This window comes from Andrographis paniculata, unplaced genomic scaffold (genome assembly GCF_009805555.1).
Source record: "Andrographis paniculata isolate CXL003 unplaced genomic scaffold, ASM980555v1 Contig65END, whole genome shotgun sequence".
Taxonomy (NCBI): Eukaryota; Viridiplantae; Streptophyta; class Magnoliopsida; order Lamiales; family Acanthaceae; genus Andrographis; species Andrographis paniculata.
The window spans coordinates 5,343,046-5,366,914 of NW_026137601.1; the positions used below are offsets into that span (position 1 = coordinate 5,343,046).

General features: G+C 34.5%; 2 protein-coding genes across 2 annotated transcripts; one reads left to right on the forward strand and one right to left on the reverse strand.

Annotated features, from left to right (window-relative positions):
- Positions 1 to 624: 624 nt before the first annotated feature.
- LOC127262413 (F-box/kelch-repeat protein At1g57790-like) lies at positions 625 to 7,693 on the reverse strand. The gene is made up of 2 exons (XM_051291079.1): positions 7,497 to 7,693; positions 625 to 1,795 (listed from the first exon to the last, which is right to left on the reverse strand). Exons 1-2 carry the CDS (start codon positions 7,691 to 7,693, stop codon positions 625 to 627), a joined length of 1,368 nt encoding a protein of 455 aa, XP_051147036.1.
- An 11,772-nt stretch (positions 7,694 to 19,465) lies between these two features.
- On the forward strand, positions 19,466 to 20,374 carry LOC127262414 (F-box/kelch-repeat protein At1g57790-like). The gene has a single exon (XM_051291080.1). The coding sequence runs from the start codon at positions 19,466 to 19,468 to the stop codon at positions 20,372 to 20,374; it is 909 nt and encodes a 302-aa protein (XP_051147037.1).
- Positions 20,375 to 23,869: the final 3,495 nt, after the last annotated feature.

Below are 23,869 nucleotides of genomic sequence, written 5' to 3' on the forward strand. Positions count from 1 at the left end.
ACCTCGGGATCATGGATTACTCATGGATGGATGAAATAAACAAGTTCTACGAGCCGCTTAAGCGAAAGTTGCAAACATAAACTTGAAAAGTTAAAAGTATATTTTGGGTTTTGTCGTTGTTTCGATAATTGTATTTGAATATGTTTAAGATCAAGAAATATAGGATGTTGTATGATACATTTTTTTTTTTTTTACTATATAATATATATCAGCACATTAACTTTTGTTGATTTATAAGATAATTTGTTTCTATTTTCTATTTTTGTCCGTCTTACGTAACTTTGTTATTTTGTTTTTAGAAATATAATTATACGACTTTAATCGCATTGTAATTAAATTTTATAATTTTTTTAATATTAATTAAACTATTTAGTTATGCTAATCTTAATCTACAATTATTTTTACTATACAATAATTGGTTTTCTGATACATTTTTTTTAATTACTTACACATCATATTTTAATTAAATTCACGTGTCTACAGTAGCACACCCAAATTTCATGGGATGGAGGGATTAGTAAATAATCAAAGCATAGGTGTATATAATGACAGAAAATAACATAATAGAACTTAAAATAAAATCTCATGAACTAAAATTTTAAGCAAAGCATATGTCGTTGCGTCCTAAGCAACGAGCTCCGTTCCAAAGGCTTTTAGATGCATCCGCCCGAATGCTGCCGCAACATCCCGATTCATACGGGCAACGTCGTCTCTTTCTTCCATCACCGGAACCTCACGATCGCCAATGTCCATCCATACGTCGTCGTAATAATATTCCGTCTTCCACCTGTCCAACTTTTGCATTTTCCTATAGAATTTCTTGAGTTTCATGGAATAGACAAGACAGTGCCTCCCATCATCCACACACTCCGGGAAATAAATGCAGTTTCTCATCGGATTGGGGAGTTCATCCCGGACGAGGGATGTCGTGGTGCTCGCAAAAAAGGTTGCGCCATCTAAGTGCTTTACCCTCTTCCATGTGCAGCTGATCCCATCCGATTTGTAGACGATGGGTTTCGCCACACCCCAAATGCGCACTAGAAAGAATTCGCTTCCGTACTCTGCCATGTAGAAGCTTTTCCCCCACCCATAAGAGGGGACAGATTGGGCGCATCCGAGGGGCTCGTATGGGAGAGCTCTCCAACTACATTTTACGGGATCAAACTCGCCCATATAGCCATGGATGTTCATACAATAGAACTTCCCGTTGCGAACCACGACATTTATCCAAGTGGAGGTTATGGATCGATGTCTTTTGTTATCATACTCGACAAAGGTCCACAGCATATCCCCCGGGCGCCAAATAAGGACATCGGGAGAACCAGGCAAGGAGGTAATGGGCAGCAAGAATACAGCGCAGTTAGGCGACATTGGCGGGGCTGAGAAAGCAGCCATATCGATCAGAACAGTAGGTAGGATCGTTGGGAGTTCAACAACCTCATCTGATTGAGGATTGTAGAAATTCATCGCGCGGGCAGCATTGTGATAAAACAACATCCAACCGTCCTTCGCGTAACTGACTATGCCTTTAGGTCGATTAGGAATGATGACCACTTTTGTCAGGCAGCGAGAGAGGTCGCAGATGTCAAAGAACTCATCGTACGCTTGGACGTTCACATTCATCGGAGGTCGGTTTGTCTTTTTGAGAGACTTTGCTATGTCTCGCCATTTTCGACATACACAGCTAGCTCGAGCTCTGTCCCCAGAGCATAACAAGGACATGATTTGTTCTACAAGCTCTCCAGGAAGGTCTAATTCCAACTTCTCTGGTTTCTGGACAGTTTTGGATGACGATCTGAAATTGGAACAATCAAACCAGAGTGAGTTACAGATCTTGCACAACAAATGATGAGTCAAAATCAACTCCATAGAAATAAAATGCTCAGATCGACATTAACGAAGAATAATTAAACAAAGAAAAACCAATCGATCTACTAAGACGAAGCAGATCCAAACCCTAGGCAGCTTTCAAATGTGCAAAGACAACAACTGCACACCGAATCCGACAAAGTAAATTCAAACAATTAACAATCAACCACAGCTAAAGAGGAGAACATATAAACTGCAGCTAGTGATCTGAATCAAGTACTAATTAATTTACGAAATGAAGAAACCATACGCTTTCATGGATCGATTGCTCCTCCTTTCAGACATGATTGCGAGATGAGATGAACTGAGCAGCGGAAAGCACAAAGCGATTTCAGTTTCACCGAGGAAGACAGATTCTATACAACTCTCTCTGGTCGGAACAGGACGTCGCGCCTCCTTCCATATATATGGAGACTTCTGGAAATGCTACCCAGTGACCGGTGCATTACACCGGGTTCTCTCCACACAGACATTTTTGTTTTCTTTTAATAATGATAATTTAACATAATAACAAAAGGTAGGGTTTTTAATAAATAATACTAGCAATTTATTTAATTACTTGCCATTTATTTCAAAGGGCTTTGTAATTACAGGTAACTTACTTACTGTCTATATTTGGTTTCAAAATTTTGCATTTAAATTGTAGTTACACTAATATATTATTCTTTAAAAGATTATGATAAAATAATATTAACAATTAAATATGTAAATTACATAATTAACTTGTTTTTATTTATATATGTGCGAATGCTTAAAACAAATAATAATATTAGTATAAAAAACATACGGTGTATATATTCTATTTAGGGTTTAGTGTGTTTATAATTTATTTTTGTTTATTTAAATATTTTGTATTAACTCCGCCATTGAAATCTTCCATTTGAATTTTAAAATCATTACCATATTGTCTTTTAAAATTTTCCACAAATAATTGTACTATACACTCAATGTGGTGAATAAATGGAAACAATAGATACTCAATTGGAATTCATCCAATTTTATGTCTTACATTTTATTTTAAATGAAAATTTGTTGTATACTAGGTTAGTAAGGTCATCTTTATTGGCATGTAGTTTTTCAAAAAGGGATTGGTTATATTTTAGTCAATTAGAGTCTTCTAGAAGATTAATGATTTGGTAGGTTTAGATAACTATTTGATTTTATCCATAGGTTGTATTGTTTTTATTACAGTCTATCGAGTGGTGTTAGGAGTTCTGTTTTTGATTATATCTTGAAAATTCAAATTTATTAATGGAAGATCTCGACTACATCTTATTATGGTCACTTCTGGAAAATTCAAATTTGTTCAATTGTATCTTGCGTTTGGGAGGTGTGTTAAAAAATATATATTATATTTATGGTAGTCATCCGATTTAAAGAGATCCCTTGCCTTATTTATCCCCAATTTCTTCAGCAAAATCATCTTCTTCTTCTTTGAAATTATGCTTGAAATTGTATGCCATCGGATTACCTTGCTAGTGTTTGATCCAACTAATATTCAGCTAGTCTTGTAGTTCATTAATCACGTTAGTTTTCAGCAATAAAGATGACATATTTGATCAAATATTCTTTTAGATACATTCGCTCTTAAATTTGCTTGTGTATAGGTAAGGTTGTCGTCTTCGGCACGTGGTGTGTCCTAGTTAATGCTCATGTGTCTATACGTAAGCTCACATGGCTTCCAGATATACCTCATATAATAATTTCACTAGCATGATCCATCTTGGATAATGCCATTTCAAGGCACAGATTCCTCAACTTGCTGTATCACAAACTTCGTTTCTCGAGGTTCCTACTATTCCGGAGTTACGACTAAATATTCTTCTAGTTCATTTAATACATGGATGCCATCTTTATAAAGGTAAAGTCGATAGTTGTGAAGGAATAATGGTAAAGTCTAGTTGCTTTATATGATACTGAGGTAAGATAACTTTACATGTATGCACTGCATTTATCTGATCATATTAATTGTCTCTACATAGAAGGAATGTGCCAAATGTTCCTAGGTCAAAAGCATTCCATTAATTATATTATAAAGAAGTCGTGTATTATTTTATCTTCATCGTATATTTTATACATACATGTCCACACATAACGGCGGCCATCTCAAGATTGATTAAATTTGCATATTTGTCAATCAATATTTGTTAGTTCATTTTGTTTTCTCAATCTCATTATTATTTTCAATATAATACTGGCAGAATCTCTGGAAAAAGAATAAAAAAAAAAGTGACAAATCGAGTCTCAAGATTGAGATTATTCCCAAAAGGCCAAGTAAATAGGCTGAAGAGTCGGATGTTCCAGTTGAACTGCAAGAACGCATCCTCTCACGGCTAAGTCTCGCAAACAACCTCCAGGCATCCGGCGTCTACCAAAGATGAATGGTTGTGGCCAAGTATTTCCGAGTAGCCAACAATTAACCACCTTTGGATTATGTACGACTCATGAATGAATGATGTAAAGAGTTCTATGACCCACTTAAGAGTAAGTTGCATTACCTCTTGCTACATTGGATATAGTACATACTGCAATGACACTTTGTTAAAATTTTAACATATTCTTGGTATGACTTGTGATATATTTTGTATATTTAAATATAATTTATTGTATAGATCTAATGTGAAATTACAATAGGAAAGAATATATATGGAGGACTTAAGTATTCCGCGATCCATCTTCAGGTGTCTAAAAAATTGACATTTCCAATGAAAAAGATATATTTTCAATTGTATCTTTTCTGAAATGGAACTTCTGTATTTCTATAAATAGAGGAATGTCTCATACTACAAATTTATAGTCTCTTCACCTTCAGTTCTTTTGTTCTTGATTTTATTGCTTGAAATTAACATTGAATCTTTGTATTATTTCAATACAAATTTTGTGAAAGCAGAGGCAAAAAAAGGTTAGAAATATTATATTCGAAAAGTGAACTTACACGGTATAAAAATTGCCCAGACTAGAACTGCCAAGTGAAATAGCTGCCTTTTTAGCCCCCTACCGAACACTCCTGCATTGTTATTGTACTAAGGCAACTTCATCCCCAATGGATCACAATCAGCACATATTGCCCAAAAATTGAGGCTGCATAGACCAATAATCATTTCGAAAACTTTGAACCATTTGTCACTAGCAGTTTGAATCAATGGACTTCTTTGCAACAGACGTTACAATTCTGAAAATGGTGTCTGGTCCGTCCTCCCCTACCAAAGACCTGAATGCATAAGGGCAAACCGGCTCGACATAGGCGAGCGGGCAATGTACATGGTGCAGCGTGGAGGCGGTGTTTATATAATGTATTTGTTGTGTGCTTTCGGGTGTTTGTCGAATGCAATTCAGTTGTTCAGGTTTTGTCATTTTTCGGTTTTTCTTGTACTCAAAGTATGTTTTGATTTTTGTTGTACTCAAATTAGGTTTTGATTTTTGTTGTTTATAAGATATATTTCAATGTGCTTGAAATTAAGAGATAGAACATAGTTATGGTATTTTTTATTTCTTTTTACTATATAATTTATTTGATAAAAAATTGAAAAAATTGCATAATAAAAATTTGAAACTAAATTAAAAAGAATAAAGATAAAGATTGGTTTGCTTTTGATTTAAATTTTTCATGTTATTGATTTAAAATGTATATATAAATTATTTTTATTTTCAAAATATTATATCAAAATATTATTTAAACCAAAAAAAAAAAATTCTCAAATCAAAACCAAACAAAATATTACAATGGTTTTTAAAAAAAACTATTATTTTTGAAAAATTATAATGTATGTAATAAAACAATATACTGAAATATGTTTGTAATATTTTCTTAATATATAATTGATCACTACAAGAAATTATCAATTTTGTAACGAAATTTTTTCGTTCTTAAATTCATCTTTTCCGTTACTTGAAATTTAAAAATAGAATTCCGTTACAAATATATTATTATTTTTTTTTTCAGTGGATGCTTAGAATATTATAAAAGCAAATAATATTATTATATACATAAAAATTACAATATAGAAAATTATTACATATCTGAGAAAATTATTACAAATACAATTTTTATTTTTTATTATTTATCTCCAGTATCATGTAATATTTTCAAAATATAAAATAATACTTCTTTACTTGTTTCATATTCAATTTTTAGACAACAACTTTTACTACTATTATTTTTAAAATTTTATTACCATATGAATTATAGTAGGAGTAATATAATTATTATGAATTCTATGTATTATTAATTTTTTAATTATATGTATTCTTAAAAGTCCTGTGAAATTAAGGTTGCACGTGTCAGTGTCTTTATAGAAGTACATAAGCCTCTCTGCTCATACCTGTGTTTGAAAACAGCAAATCTTTTGCTGTCCTCACGTTCGGTCCCATCGCAGCAGCAGCAGCGGCGCTCCATTTTCTCTCTCCTTTTCACAGGTACTCAGCTCTATACACTTCTCCGGCAATCATGCATGTTGAGCTGATGAAAATTCTGAGATTGTAAGTTTTCTTCATTTTATTGTTTTGATTTTTCATTTTTTGAGGCGATTTTTGGTTTTTTGTTTCTTTATGGCTTTTTTCTCCAGTTTGGCGATTTCAGTTGGAGTTTCTTCTGGCATTTAGTTGTGCTGTTTTTGTTGTGATTCAATGTTGTTTATGCTTTAGACGTAGAGGTTGATTATCCTTGGATTTCTTTTTTTTTTCCTGGTTAGGGTTTTGGGTTTCGATTGTGATGCATCTGCAGGTTGTTTTCTTTTGTTGATTCTAATACTTGTTGGGTGTGGATGTTAATTTGAGTTCACCATAGAACTCATTTTTTGTGCTTGTTCAGGGAAGCTTGATTTTCCACAATTCTATTCAGCAAAATCATAATCTTCTTCTATGCAATTATGTTTGAAATGTATGGCATTAATGGATGAGCTGCATTCATCAATTGGAAGGTTGATTTCAATGTAGATTAAAAATGGTTTTGATATATGCTAATTTAGTCCTATTATATTTCAGAATACAGTTTTTGTTTTGGAAAATAACGATGTTTATATGTCTTAGGGCTTTTTTTTTTTTTTCATCAACTTGAAACACTCGCTTTTCCCGCAAGAAAAGGATTTCCAATCTTTGATCCACCCAATCAACTAGTCTTGTAGTTCATAAGTATTCATGTTAGTTTTACAACGGTATAACGGTTCTATTTTTTTTTTCTTGTTTACGATGTTATAACGGTTGAGATGACATATGTGATCGAAATTCTTTTAGATACGTGTCCTATTTAATGTGCTTGTGCTACAAGGTATAGTTGTTGTCTTTCGCACGTGGCCGTGTCCTAGGTAGTTGTGAAGGATAACGAGAAAGTTGCTTTACATATTAGAAGATAAATAAGATCACTTTACATATATGCTCGTGTTTATCAGATCATATTAATTCTCCACGTAGATTGGAAGTGCCAAAATATTCGCAGGTCATAAGAGTTCCATTTTATGATAAAGCATGCAGTGTATTAGTGCATTTAGGCCGCATAAATTGTACATGTACGTCCCACATTTAATTTTCTTATTTATGGTCTGACATTTGTTAGTTCTTTTTGTTTCTCAGTCTAATCAATTAATTATTTTCAATATAATATTTGCAGGATCTCTGGGAAAAAAAGTAACGAATCGAGCCTCAGAATCGAGGATTTTCCGAGGAGGCCAAATAAAAAGGCCGAAGAGTCGGATATTCCAGTCGAACTTCTGGAAAACATCCTCACGCGCTTAAGCCTGGTAGACAACGTCCGGGCATCCGGTGTCTGCCACAGATGGATGGCTGTGGCAAAGTCTGTCCGAGTATCCAACAAGCACCCTTGGATCATGTACCACTCGTGGATGGATCATGTACCACTCGTGGATGTATAAAACAAACGAGTTATACGACCCGCTTGAGCGCAAGTCGAATTACCTACGGCTGTCCGGGATAAAGTACAGACTCGTCTGTTACTGCAACGACAGTTGGCTGTTGCTCTACAGCCATGTACGCCTTTCGCTTACATTCTACAGCCCGTACACTCAGAAGGCCGTTGAATTGCCGCCAATGGATTTTCCGAGTAAATTAGCCGCCTTTTCAGCCGCGCCGAACACTCCCGGCTGCATTGTGATTGCACTAATGCAGCTTCAGCGTCATGTGATCGCATTCAGCACATATCGCCCCGGGGATGCCGCATGGACTGTCAACCATTTCGAGAACCCGGAAACCGTTCATCAGCAGCAATCCGAATCAATGGACTTTTTGCAACGGACGCTTCTACTGCCTTAGCCAAAGCGGCCAATTGGGATGTTACGATACCGATAATAGTGCCTGGTCCGTCGTCCCTGTCAAACGACCCGAGTGCGTAAGGGCGAACCCGCTTGACATAGGCGAGCAGGCGATGCACATGGCAGAGCATGCCGGGGATATTTATTTGATATACGCTTACCCGTTTCTTAACCCTTTTGTACATAAGCTCGACAGCGCTGCAAACGAGCAGGTGGAGATCGAAGACCTCGGCGGCCTGACCATTTTTGCTAACTATATGACCTCGTTTGTTCGGACAGATATGATAGGTATAATGAGAAATAGTATTTATTTCTCGAAGGTGACTTTTTACGGGAAGCGCCAAGTTATATATTCCCTTACGCAAAAGCAATTCTTCCCCGGACAAGAAGGCTACAATCTATGCAACGAGAAGCCGTATGAGAACATATGGATCGATGCCCCCGACGACCTCTCTGAATTGATTAATTTTGTAGTTATATTTGTTGTTTCTAATGTTGAAGGAATTGAAGGGTGATATCGTGAAAGATTTATTTACTCTGTTTAACTTGTTACTTATTTCGTAAAAAAATTCTCTTTTTGGAAAATTTATAAAGAAATTCCTCGCTGCGATGTGTGCCTTTACTGTGTTTTTCGAGTTCATTGTTTCGCGCCGTGATTGAGTTTTTTGTAAGCTTTTAGGTATGTTTCGAGTGTAAATCTAAGTGTTCAGTTTTTATGATTTTTAGGCTTTTGTTGTTTATAACATGTATTTGGATATGCTTGGAATTAAGAAATGGAGCATGTTGTATGGTATTTTTCATTTCTATCTAACTGTAGTATCTTTAAGATTTTATTTTTTCAGTAATAAAATTTTGAATTGCAAAATAAATTAAAATTTTGTTCTTCAAAATTACCCGTGCTAAAATCACGAGACATTGGGTGCGTTTGGCAATTAGTTGACAGCTTTTAGCTGTTAGCTGTTAGATGATTCAATTAGCTGGTTTGACTAGCTCATTCAATTAGCGATTTGTATTAAAGTGTTTGGTAAAACAACTTTTTGACATTAATTGTTTATACATAAATCACCATTAAGGACATTGACATGTTATTTTTTTAAATATTTATTATGACAATTTTGTTATTAATTATTGAAAATTATAAAAATAATATATAATATTTATTTTTATTATTATTATTTAGATCTGAGAAAATTATTTTTACTAAAAAATAATAATTTATTATTGAAATTATGTAAAATATAAAATAATAAATCTTTCGTATATATATTTTTATTATGTTAATTATTATTTTAATATATATAAATAAATTAATAACCTTTGTTTTTTCTATTTGATTTAGTTTTAAAAAATTATATATTTTACAAATAAAATAATTTATATCTAATAATTAATAATAATTTTAAATTTACAAAAATAAAAATATAATTTAATAAATTAAATATATTAAAAATAATTAATAAATACTGCTATAAAAATATATTTATATGTAAAAAATAAATAATTAGGTTTTAAGGATAAATAAGGAATAAGCAAAATTAAAATGAAAAAGCTCTTTCAAAACGCTGGATAGACGAGCTTTTTAGAAATTAGCTTTTTGGCTCTTTCAAAAAGCTAATTTACCAAACATCTAAATTAGTTTTTTAACTGGTCAAACAGTTAAAAACTGTTCAATAAGCTAAAAGCTCTTCAAAACGTATTTCCCAAACACTCTCTTTGAGTATGATTATGGAATTTGATGGTCCAAAATGTCCAAAATAATTATTGGCCTTCTACAAAGATAATGGGTCGGATTTTGTGTTTATTATTTATTTATTTATTTTAAAAAATATCATTCGAAATTTTTTATTAAACATATATTAAAATTTGATTTAAAAATAACTGAACAATTTAACGTTAGTTTAATTAATTAATTAATCATATTTAAATTTTGATTATTTTTTAATTATCTTATATAATTGAACTAACCTTACATTGTGGCCCATTTTTCTCCCCCATTTTTCTCCCATGAAGTCTATCACATTCAAAATATATGTGAGAAGTGGTAGAAAAATCGCAATGGACGGTTTTTCTTTTAATTATAAATACTCTGACATAAAGTTACTAAACCTACTCTCAGAAAATCAGAATACATCATCGCTTTTTTGAGAGGCAGGGTTTGGCAACATCATCCTAGGGTTACAAGATCTTGCAATATCTTCACACGGTTCCAAAGTTTGGAAATATCTTCCAAAGGGTTCCAAAATTTGGCAACAGGTTCCAATCTACTGTTCTTGAAGAAGAAGATCTTAAGAACAAATTTAATTTTTAGCAATGGTTAAAGAAAATCAGAATACACCATCGTTGTTTGAGAGCTAGGGTTTGTAACATTATCCTAGGGCTACAGGATATTGCAATATCTTCACAGCTTCCAAAGTTTGGCAACATCTTCCCAAGGATTCCAGAGTTGGCAACAGGTTCCAATCTACTGTTCTTGAAGAAGAAGATCCCAAGAACAAATTTAATTTTTAGCAGGCTGGAGGTTTGTTTAAATTACGTTATTTGCTTCCGCTAATATATTTGATTAGATGTTTATCTTCTAACATTTGGTATTAGAGACATTTTTGCCTCTGTCTTGCTTTGAATTTTCTTCTCATCAAATTCTTGATCAAGATTCGCTTTAATTTATTATTTGAAAATATTTTGTTTTTTGCGATATTTTTTTGATCAAGATCCGATCCTTCAATTTGAGAAAATTTCATTCTGTTTTTAGGAAAATTGTGAATTTTATTTTGAAATTAATTTATACAAAATATTAAATTACTAAATTTTTCCTGCGTTCGACAGAGTGTTCAGATTCTTCTGTAATGTCTTCTGTGCACATCATATATGCGTTAATTTATATGCGTAATTAATTACCTTGAGGAAACTTTTTCGTGTTGAGTATTCAGATATTTTATTTACCAATGGATCTGAACTACATTGGTGTGAATTTTCATTATTGCTTGTCGATTTATCATAACCGACTTCCACTGCGTTTGCATTAATCGAACTCATTACTGCTTTATTTGTGCAATTTTTTTTTCTTGAAAGAAGTAATTTTTGAATTCGAAACCAAATTAAGATGCATGAATTGACATATTTGGAATGAACGTTGTCCGAGATTCAATCTGTTTTATCTTTAATGACTGATCTTGATCCACTTATTGGGATAGCAATGAGAATAAAATATATGTGGGTTTCTTGTGTGCAGTTATGTATAACTTATGTAAATAATTTTAAATTTATGTAGATTGTGCTACGATAATGATTGTGCTCAAAGAGTTATGGATTATTATTGCTATTAATTTTAATTTGGATAAAATTTATCTCATTGGTTATGAATCTTGAAACCCATACATATGTGTATTTTAGATATTATTATTATTTAATAATATATGGAATCTAATGAAATAAGACATGCATATGTTTGGTTATAGCTAATTTGGTCATAGCTATTGTCTGTCTGACTGTCTGTCCACTTTTGATTATGTGTAACTATTCTTGAAATCAGATTAAGATATGAGCGGCTGCCATTTATTTATTATCGTAATTTCTGGAAATATTTTATGGAATTAGAATTATTCTAATATATTTTAGATATAATTTGCTCCCATTGAAAATTTTATTTGTATTGAAAACATATGATTAAATTGATTATTTAAGTATAAAATTATATGTGTGTGAATAAGGGTACAACTATGACGTACAATCTTGGGTGTTTATTTATTCATTTATACATCTATTTTGTGTAAATCAATTTATTAAATATGCATCCATATTCATGAGTGTACAATTATAGTTGGAATCGCACGTCCATATACGGCAGCTCTTAGTTTAGTTTGTTTATTTAATTTTGGTCAAAATAATTTTGCAATTTGGCAATATATAATATTTATATGCAATTATGACTATGAATTTGCAATTCATGGGATCAGTTTATGGAATCATGCAGATCAATTTATTTGATATTTGTATCAATATAGTGTTTTGATTTAATCAGTTGATTTATAAACATAATTGTGAATTCATTTTGATCCGCTTAATGATCTAGTTAAATTTGAGATACATAGCATGTATTTTTTACTGCATGCATTTGTTCAAATTCGACTATAAATATTCATTATATTAAATTTATAGTCTCTTTGGGTGACATATTTTTTCTGTGTGATTCCGCTGCATTTAGTATTTTATGGACTATTTGATTATTTTGATGAGTACATAAATTAACTGTTGTTATAGCTTTCATATGTATTGGACATACATAGTTTATTTTAAGGTGAATTTAATTAGCAATAAAGAGTATAATGTATTTTATGAATTGGTTGAAATTGTAGTGTTGCCAAAGTAGCATCTGCTGTGTAGATCGATTTATTTTATATGTTAGAAGGTTGTGTATGTAATTTATAAGGCTGCTGATTGACCCAAAGACAAGTCAGCGATTAAGTAGTTACATGCATATTTAATGACATTGAATGTGGCGATGATAATTTGGTTATTTGTCTGTGAACAATAGATTGTCCATAGATGGAGTATTGTTCGACACACTACTTTATTGTTAACTTTCGATTGTCAAAACAAATTTGTCGCTCACGAGTCAGTAATTTGTCCAAAGACAATTGCTGATGTTGCTCGATAACTTGTAATAAGATTGCTAATTTATTTTATAAATTCACATACGGAGCACTCAATAGCTTAAGACGTGTACTTCAGATTGCATGTCTATGATGTTTGTGATTTATTTTGAATTTTATTTAATTGGGGAATAGCCACAACATCCTCGATTAATTAAACATTTTATTCATGATTTATTTGAAATCACATTAATAGACATCGATTGTAATTATCATGTACAATGTAATGAGATCTACCCACAGGAGTCTTGTTATATTTATATGAGTAATTAGGATAAAATATCAAATTGTATTTCTTAATCTACCCACGGGAGTTAATAAAAAGAACACAATTTGATAGTTTTATTGTTAGGTTTTGTTTGAATCTAATTGAGTAAAACTTTAGCCCACAAACAAATTTTAAGTCTTTAGATTCATGTCTTAATATATTTACATTGGTAGAACATGTAGTTTACTTGTCTCGTTTATTGATGAGCATGTATATTTAATCTTGGAGCGTTTAATCCTATGAATTTCTCTGAGATTAAGTGTGATGTACACGAATTGACTGGTGATAATTACGAAAGCTGGAAGGAAAGGATCCTCTTTCATTTAGGCTGGATGGACATTGATCATGCCAGTCATTCAGTTCTCCACCATGAGATTCACGGGTGTGAGGAGTGTGCGCGAGCACATAATGCGGATGCGGGATATTATCCTACAACACACATAAAGATAAATGATCTATCAATGAATTGATGACCATGAGTGTTCAAGAGGATGAGAGACTATTGATGAAGGAAGGTGAGAAAATTTAGTCTGTAAGCTTAATAAATCCATATATAGATTGAAGCAAGCCTCCCGCCAATGGCATTTGAAATTTCATGATGTTATCTCTCCATTCGGCTTTGAAGAAAACCTCATGGATTACTATATATACCAGAAGGTTAGTGGGAGTTGTATTTGCTTCCTTGTGTTGTACGTGGGTGATATTTTGCTTGCAACTAATGATAAAGGGATGTTATATGAGGTACCTTCAAGGTACAAAGGATTTCATGCTCATGTATAGACAAACTGATGTCTTGGAAGTGATTGGCTACTCCGATTCGGACTACGCTGGCTGCATTGATACTCAGAAATCCACATCGGGTTATGTGTTCATGTTGACTGGTGGAGCTATCTCTTGGAGAAGTGCGACGCAGCCTATCACTGTTACTTCCACTATGGAGGTTGAGTTTGTTTCATGTTTCGAGGCTAGCTCACATGGTGTATTGTTGAGTTTGTTTCATATCCGAGCTTAGAGTCGTTGACGCTATTTCTAGACCGATTAAGTTGTACTGTGACAACTCTGTTGCGGTGTTTATGGCTAAAAAAAAATAAGAGTGGGAGTTGAAGTAAACACATCGACATCAAGTATTTAGCCTTAAGATAACGTGTTAAGGAAAATAATGTGGTCATTGAACACATTAGTGCAAAGTTGATGCTTGTTGATCCCTTGACTAAAGGCATGCCACTAAAGAATTTCAGGGATCATGTAGCAAGTATGAGTCTTGATTCTACAATGCAGTTTATTTGCGCACGTTGTTATTTGAGACTCTTATTCAGTTTGATATTTTCTCGCGTTATTGTGTACATATTTGTTTATTATTGAGAAAACTCGCTTAAGTTTAACCCGGAATAAATATAAGATTTATTCATTAAGTTGTGAATTTAGTTTGAGATGCTTGGCATATCGTGATACATGGAAGGTAGCATTCGTTTATAGAAGACCTACTGCCATGATTCGTATGTAAAGTTTCTCATTATGTTGTGATGGTTTGAATGGGCCAAGTAGAAGAATGTTAGTTTAATTAATTAATTAATCATATTTAAATTTTGATTATTTTTTAATTATCTTATATAATTGAACTAACCTTAAATTGTGGTCCACTTTTCTCTCATTAATTCTATCACATTCAAAATATACGTGACAAGTGGTAGAAAAATCGTGATGGACGGTTTTTCTTTTAATTATAAATACTCTCACATACGGATTACTAAACCTACTCTCAGAAAATCAGAATACACCATCGTTGTTTAAGAGTCAGGGTTTGGTAACATCATCCTAGGGTTACAGGATCTTGCAATATTTTCGCATGGTTCCAAAGTTTGACAACATCTTCACAAGGGTTCCAGAGTTTGGCAATAGGTTCCAATCTACTATTCTTGAAGAAGAAGATCTAAGAATAAATTTAATTTTTAGCAATGGCCGGAGAAAATGAGAATACACTATCGCTGTTTGAGAGCTAGAGTTTGGCAACATCATCTTAGGGGTTACAGGATCTTGCAATATCTTTACATGGTTCCAGAGTTTGGCAACATCTTCCCAAGGTTCCAGAGTTTGGCAACAGGTTCCAATGACTGGAAGTTTGTTTAAATTACCTTATTCGCTTCCGCTAAATGTTTATTTTCTAACATTTAAATGTTTAATTTTTTATATAATTCTATCATAAAATATTTTTTGAAAAGAATAATATATTACTATAACTAAAATATGAAATGAAATTTTTTTTAAATAAATATATATAAATAATAAAATTACCCATATTATAGTATTACAAAATCGTATGAAATAAATACATGGCAACTAAATCAAATTATCTGTATTATTTATTAAAAAAACCCTAACTTTTCAATGTTATTCCGCTAAATTATAATTATTTAAAAAAAAAAAAGGTGTGGAGTGAACCCGGTGTAATGCACCGGTCATTTCCAGAACTCGCTATATAAGTGGAAGGAAGCGCTAACATCACTCTGATCTGTCTTCATCGCTGAAATCGGTTCCGTGTTTTCCGCTGCTCAGCTCACCTAATCTCATCTCGCAATCATGTCTGGAAGGAGAAGCAATCGGTCGATGAAAGTGTATGGTTTCTTCATTTCGTAAATTAATTAGTACTTGATTCAGATCAGTAACTGCACTTTACCTGTAATTGATTGTTAATTGTTTGAACTTAATTTGTTGGATTCGGTGTGCTGTTGTTGCCTTTGCACATTTGAAAGCTGAGTAGGGTTTGGATTCGTTGGAAATAAGGAGTTGTGGAAGAGAATTATAGTAGAGAGAAATTTTATTTAAAAGAAACGTTGATGCTTTCTTATTTTTCAAATGCGCATACTACATGGGTATTTATGGAAAAATTATTTGTAGTAGGTAAAATTTATTAATACATTGAGAATAATAAAAGTTTGTTCTTGAATCTTCACTGCCTTGAGAATTGGTGCGTTGGAATCCTTATTCTTTTTATTTTGGGATTGCAAATTATATTTAACACCCCATCTTAATTTGTAATTCCAATATATTTCTTGAACGGTTGAAACTTTTCTTCGGTGACTACCTTCGTGAGTGCATCGGCAAGCTGTGCTGTGATTGCAAGAACAACTCTTATTATTTCCATTCTAGCTACAGGTGCAAATGTCTCCGTAAAATCCACTCCAGACTGTTGATACCCCTTTGCCACAAGTCGTGCTTTGTACTGTTGTATAGTTCCATCTTCATTGAACTTGGTCCTGAAGACCCATTTCAATCCAATCGCTTCTTTTCTTCGGGAAGATCCACCAACTTCCATGTTTGATTCTTTTCAATACTTTTCATTTCATCGTCCATCGCATTTTTCCACACTTTGTCTTTCATAGCTTCTTCAAAAGATTGTGGCTCGCATGCAAATAACGCAACATTAGATGAGTTATAAATTTCATCTAAAGAACGATACCTGCGTGGTTCTTCATCCGAATCCGATTCTTCTTGCTGAGAGTTACTGTTTGATGAATCAGTAATTCTTTGGGACGATTGTTGTGGAAGAAGTGGGTCGAGCTCAATGAAGGTTTCTGTTGTTTCTTCTTTATCCCATTTCCATGTCGCGGTTTCATCAAAGACAACATCTCTTGATAGTACCAATTCCTTTGTTGATGGATTGAATAAGCGATATCCCTTTGATTCGTCGCTATATCCGATGAAGATAAGTTTTTCTCCTTTTCCATCGAACTTCTCCCTATTCTTGGATGGAATTAAAGCGTAGGCAATGCAGCCAAAAACTTTCAATTGATTTACAACGGGTTTCTTATTGTGCCATGCTACGTACGGTGTCTTGTCTCGCACAGCTTTCGTTGGAGATAAATTCAGAATATGCACAGCGGTGTGAACAGCTTCTGCCCAGAATTCATTCAGGAGATTTTTTTCAGTAAGCATGCTTCGCGCCATTTCTTCAATCGTCCGGCTTTTCCTTTCTGCTACACCATTTTGTTGTGGTGTGTGTCGGACTGTGAGCTGCCTTTTTATCCCTTCTTTTCTACAAAACTCCATGAATGGCTTGAAGATGAATTCTCCTCCTCTATCAGTTCTTAAGCACTTTATTGCAAAGCCACTTTGTTTTTCAGAAAGTGCTTTAAAGTGCATAAACCTTTGAAATGCTTCCGACTTATGCTCTAGGATGTACACCCACATCATTCTCGTAAAGTCATCAACAAATAAAAGAAAGTACCTTTTATTTCCCAATGACGGTGTTCTTGTTGGACTACAAATATCTGCTTGCACAATTTCAAGAGGTGTACATGCTCTCCCTGCAACTTTCGGAAATGGGAGCCAATGCATTTTTCCATATATACATCCTTCACAAAATTTTTCATAATTTCTGATTTTTGGAAGACCGACAACCATGTCCTTCTGCTGTAGAAGCTGCAAGCCTTTGAAATTGAGATGTCCATATCTCAAATGCCAAAGGTAAGTGTCATCCTCGGCAGCAGTCTTCAATGCAAAATGCGACTCCATTTTGAGAGGAAAAAGATTGTTAGCCGTCATCTCCACCTGTGCTACACAGTCTCCATAATTTTTGTCGAAAATTTCACACCTTCCATTGTCAAAAATCAGCTTGTATCCATTTCTCATCATTTGCCCAACACTCAAAAGATTTTGTGATATATTGGGCGAGAAATTTACATCATGGATGAATTTGTCACCTTTTTTGGTTTGAATGGCAACAATTCCTTTTCCTTCAATCATCACCTTCTTTCCATCACCGAGCTTAACATGTGAGGAGTAGCTTCTATCAATTTCATGGAAATCTTCTTGATTTCCAGATAGATGGTTGTTGCAGCCGCTGTCCAAGTACCACTTCGCGGCTGATTTTGTACTATCTGATCGGGAGATAAATAGCTTACATGATTCATCCCCTGCTGAGAAGTGTGTCTCTTTCTGCTCTTCTCCTTGTTTGTTCTTTTGTTTATGCCAACAATCTTTGTTGGCATGGTTTGGCACCTTGCATGTCTTGCATCTCCACCAACAATTTCTTGATTCGTGGCCTTTTCTATTGCATACGTAACACTCTACATCTGATTTTTCAAATTCACCTTTCCCTCTACCCCTGTTCTGAAATTTTCGGCCTCGCCCTCTCCCGGGTGCTTGACCGAAGGAATATCCCCCTCTTCCTTGTTGCAATGAATTCTTGAAAATGTGTGTCTTTACTTGAAAAGCCTGTTCTAATGGTTGGTTGTTGTAGTTGCTCATTCTTTGCTCATAGGCTTCCAAGGTTCCCATAAGTTCGAATTGAGTGAGTGTCCTGAGATTTTTCGTCTCAATGATGACAACAATGATGTGCTCAAATTTCTGCGGCAAACTTCTCAGAATCTTCTACACTACTTATTTTTCTGCAACTTCCTCTCCGCAACTTTTAATTTGATTGATTATTTCAGCGACTCTTGAGAAGAAATCGCGTACCATTTCATTTTCCTTCATAGACAATGTTTCAAATTGTCTCCACAAAGATTGCAGCTTTCTGGTAATCACATTTTCTGATCCTTGAAACTCTGTTTTCAGAATCTCCCAAGCTGCTTTTGCTTTCTTAATGCCAAAAATTCTGGGGTAGATAGGTTTACCAACAGCTCGCTGGATAAACGCTGTCGCATTTCTCTTCACATTTTCCTTATAATTTCTCTTTCATTTCTTCTGTCCAATCTTCGGTTGTTGCATCTGGTGGTTCTTCATAACCATCTTCTACAACATCCCACAAATCTTGTGAGATGAAAATGGTCTCCATCTGCGAACTCCAGTAATCGAAATGTTCTCCATTGAAAATGGGAATTTGGGCACCGGTATAATTGAAAACTGAATTTGACGATGAAGTCATCTTTTTTTTTTTAATAATAAAACCTAATGCTCTGATACCAAATTTGTTGGAAATAAGGAGTTGTGGAAGAGAATTACAGTAGAGAGAAATTTTATTTGAAAGAAACGTTGATGCTTTCTTATTTTTCAAATGCACATACTACATGGATATTTATAGGAAAATTATTTGTAGCAGGTAAAATTTATTAATACATTGAGAATGGTAAAAGTCTGATCTTGAATCTTCACTACCTTGAGAATTGGTGCGTTGGAATCCTTATTCTTTTTATTTTGGGATTGCAAATTATATTTACCAGGATCTGCTTCGGCTTAATAGATCGATTGGTTTTTGTTTTTGTTTAATTATTCTTTGTTAAGGTTGATCACAGCATCAGTTGTGTTTGAATTGTTCCAATTCAATTAATTTCAAAATCATTAATGTCGTTGATTTCTATGGAATTGATTTTGACTCATAATTTGTTGTGCAAGATCTGTAAATTCTCACTCTGGTTTGATTCTCACAAACGAGAAAACCTGGAATTAGACCTTCCTGCAGAGCTTTTAGAATAATCATGTCCTCGTTATGCTCTGGCGACAGAGCTCGAGCTAGTGGCGTATGTCGAAAATGGCGAGACATAGAAACGTCTCTCAAAAAGACGAACCCGCTTCCGATGAATGTGCGCGTTCGAGAGAACAATGACTTGGTTCATATCTGCGACCTTACCCGCTGCCTCTCAAAGAGGATCATCTTTCCAATTCGACCTCATGGCGTAGTCCGTTACGCCAAGGACGGTTGGATGTTGTTCCACGATGACGATACCCACGCGATGAATTTCTACAATCCTCAATCAACTGAGGTTGTTGAGCTCCCAAAGATACTATCTGATGATCTGGTCGATATGGCCGCGTTCTCAGCCCCGCCAACGTCGCCAAACTGCACCGTATTCTTGCTGCTCCTTACCTTCCGGGATGAGTCTCCGGATGTCCTTATTTGGCGCCCGGGCGATATGGTGTGGATCATTGTCGAGTATTGCAAAAGACATCGATCCATCACCTCCACTTGGGTAAATGCCGTGGTGCGCAACGGGTACTTCTACTGTATGAACATCGACGGCTATACCGGCGAGTTTGATCTAGTAAAATGTAGTTGGAAAGCTCTCCCATACGAGCCCCTTGGATGCGCTCGATCTGTGCCGCTTTACGGGTGGAGGAAAAGCGTGTTCATGGCAGACTATGACGGCAAATTCTTTCTAGTGCGCACTTATGGCGTGGCGCAACCCATAGTCTACAAGTCGGATGGGATCACCTGCACATGGAAGAGGGTGAAGCACTTAGATGGCGCAACCTTTTTTGCGAGCACCACGACATCCCTCATCCGGGATGATCTCCCCGACGCGATGAAAAATTGCATTTATATCCCGCAGCATTCGGGCGGATGCATCTACAAGCATTTGGAACGGAGATCCTCGTTTAGGAAGTAAAATTTTTTAGTTTATGGGATTTTATTTTCAATTTTATTATGTAATTTTGTGCGATTATATTTACTTATGCTTTGATTATTTAGTTAATGTGCTAATATAAACTATGTAGAAAAAAAATGAAAAATATCATACAACATCCTATCTCTCTTTTTTTTTTTTGAATAATACAAAAATTTGCAGTCGTTGCCGAAAGTGCGCAGTGGGTAAATTCTCGTCCAAACCTAATAGCCTGCGACGTCCTCTATCTTGATTTCAAGCACAATGAAATACAATTATAGTAAAAACAAAAACCAAAATGTAATTTAAGAACAATGGGAACCGAAAAACAATAGAAAGCAAGCACCAAAATTGCACTCGACAAACACCCCAAAGCACCGGAAAAACACAATCAAGACGTAAACAAACGCACACCCAAAACACCATCAAAGGCAGAAACTGAATTGAGCTATTTCTTGCAAAATTTTCCAAAAAAATAAAGTAAAGTGTCATGAAATAAACAACTTAAAAATACATAAATAAATCATCACCCCATCAATTAATTCCTCCAATGTAAAAAATTAACAAATATGACTGCAAAATTCCCCAATTCATAATACTACATACGTCTCATCTGATTAAATTTCTAAACAAATATCATATCAAATAATTATGTATTCTCACAAAAATCAAATCAAATGCTAATTTAATCTCTATATTGTTCTTAAAAAATCCAACTGTGTGTTTGTTCTGTGAAATGGTTGGAAAAAAAAAAATTTATGCGAGGAATATAAAATTTTGTAATTAATAAAAAATATGAATGTGTACAGTGTATTAACTCTTTTGGAAAACGTGTGTGAGAAAAAAAATAAAAAGAACACACTCTACTCCAAAATTATGATAACATCTATTAAGAATAATGAATGAAAATAATATTCCTACAGATTCTCATTACTGAAATTGCATATAAGATCGAATAATTCCCCCCTATCTCGTACTGACATCCTTAAATGTGTTGTGCTTCACAACAATCAACACATCAATTAGGCCATATATAAAAATTTAAATTTTAATGCAAGAACATAATAAATATTAAGCTCCTAAGAAATTAAAAGTAATGTAATATTAATGTCGCAACTTTCTCGATGTGAATAATAATTCATACTTCAAGATCCAATTTCAAACACTAGACTTTGATTGTAGAATGAAATATAGACCGATTCAGTCCTATCACAAAACTTAAATCCCGAATATAAAATCAAAGTAGCAATTATCTCCTAATGGAATTTCCTATTTCTCGATGTGAATAATAATTCATACTTCAAGATCCAATTCCCAACACTAGACTTTGATAGTAGAATGAAATATACACCGATTCAGTCCTATCACAAAACTTAAATCCCGAATATAAAATCAAAGTAGCAATTATCTCCTAATGGAATTTCCTATTTCTCGATGTGAATAATAATTCATACTTCAAGATCCAATTCCCAACACTAGACTTTGATTGTAGAATGAAATATACACCGATTCAGTCCTATCACAAAACTTAAATCCCGAATATAAAATCAAAGTAGCAATTATCTCCTAATGGAATTTCCTATTTCTCGATGTGAATAATAATTCATACTTCAAGACCAATTCCCAACACTAGACTTTGATTGTAGAATGAAATATACACCGATTCAGTCCTATCACAAAACTTAAATCCCGAATATAAAATCAAAGTAGCAATTATCTCCTAATGGAATTTCCTATTCTAAGGCAAGAAAGAAGCATATCAACAAAGGGTGAAGGTAACTACTGCTGCATTCAGATTGACGATTTTTTTGGATTCAAAGTTTATTCCTCTTCTGATCCCGCCAATCGATCCGCTTTATTTTCCTCTTCACATGGCATCTCTAATTTTCCAACCCCATCACAAAGGCTGTAGGTATTGTTGCAGGGGCTGTCCACGCCAAGCCCAGATTTAATTTATTATCTGTCCACGCCACCTTTAATTTTTTGTTTTTTGTTTTTCTGCGACCTTCAATTTTGTTTTCCAATATGAAACATACAACCAAAACCTCATGATAAAAAAACGAACTAGAAAGAAAATAATTTGGTGACACAATCAGAATTAGTGGTTTAAGTTTGGAGGCTGCTAGGCTAGGTATTTACACACACATAAAATAATAATTATTTATAGGTCAAACGGTGTCCGATGGGCTAGATGTACAAAATTCCTCTAAACTTCAGCTTGAGGCTTCACAACACAACAATTATAGCTTAGGAAATGATCATGTATCTAACAAGTACCATTAGTTCCTAAGGTCAAGCTTTGTTCCAAACGCTTCATGGTGCATCCGCGCAAACGACAACCACAATTTCCGATTCATTTTGGACAATCTCTTCCCTCTCTTTCATCTCTGGATCTTCACTGATGTCCATCCAGATGTCTGGGCAAGTTCTTCTAACCACATAAGACGGATGGCGCTGCAATTTCTTATAGCACATATTCAATTTCATAGATATACTTTGCAGTGCCTTTCATTATCCACAATTTTTCTGGGAAATACACACAATTCTTCATGACATGCGGGAGATCATCCCGGATGAGTGATGTGACGGTGCTTTTGAAGAATGTTGCACCGCCTAAATTTAACCTTGTACCATCGTGAGCTAACTTCATCCAACTTGTAGATGTTGAGAAACCGGTAGCCACTAGTTTGCGCTAGAAAGAAGTTGCCTTTGTACTCTGCCATGAACATGTAATAATCCCAACAAACCTTGTTCATATGCCGAATGGATTTGAGGCGCTTGCAGGAGCGAGCTCTCCAAGTCCGTCTCACCGGATCAAAAATTCCGATATCACCAAATATGTTGAAACTGTAGAAAATTCCATCGCGAACCACAATACTCTTCCATGTGTAGCTGCAGGATGGATTTTCATCTCGGTTGTCACCAACAATTTTCCAGGTGGAACTGATGGATGGGTGTTCATATTCGTATTTGAAATATGTCCACGCCATATCTCCCGGGCGCCAAGTAATAGCATTGACACAAGCCTCGGTTCTGGAACTGTGAAGTAGGAATACCACACAGTTTGGCGAGGTTGGAGGAGCAGTGAATGCAGCTCTACAGAAATTCAAATCTATCTTTGGGAGCTCAATCCAGTCAGCAGAATGAGGGTTATAGAAATTCATGGCCCCGATATCCGAATCGTGGAAAAGCATCCAACCATCCTTGGGGTAACTAACATCACCACCAGGTAGATTTGGATGTGGGGTAATGTGTGAGCGACAAGAAGCAAGGTCGCAGACAAGAAAGTTCTTATAGATATTATTGAAATAAAGAAACTTGGGAGGGCGGTGGATCCTTTTGACATAATATGCAACGTCCCGCCACTTTCTAGATACAGTACTTGCTCGTGCTCTACCCTTAGAGCTTAACAAGGACAGGATCTGTTCTAAAACATCGGAAGGAAGGTCCAACTCTTGTTTTCGCGGCATCCTAATCCGCTTGCTGGCATTGCTGCAA

What these genes read in the sequence shown, in the direction of transcription:
- LOC127262413 (XM_051291079.1), bottom strand. Translation starts at nt 7,693, where the DNA reads ATGATCCAAGGGTGCTTGTTGGATACTCGGACAGACTTTGCCACAGCC. An exon ending in TCGATTCTGAGGCTCGATTC is followed by an intron (nt 1,796 to 7,496) that starts GTTACTTTTTTT and finishes TTCCAATTTCAG; the next exon opens with ATCGTCATCCAAAACTGTCC.
- LOC127262414 (XM_051291080.1), top strand. Translation starts at nt 19,466, where the DNA reads ATGTCCTCGTTATGCTCTGGCGACAGAGCTCGAGCTAGTGGCGTATGT.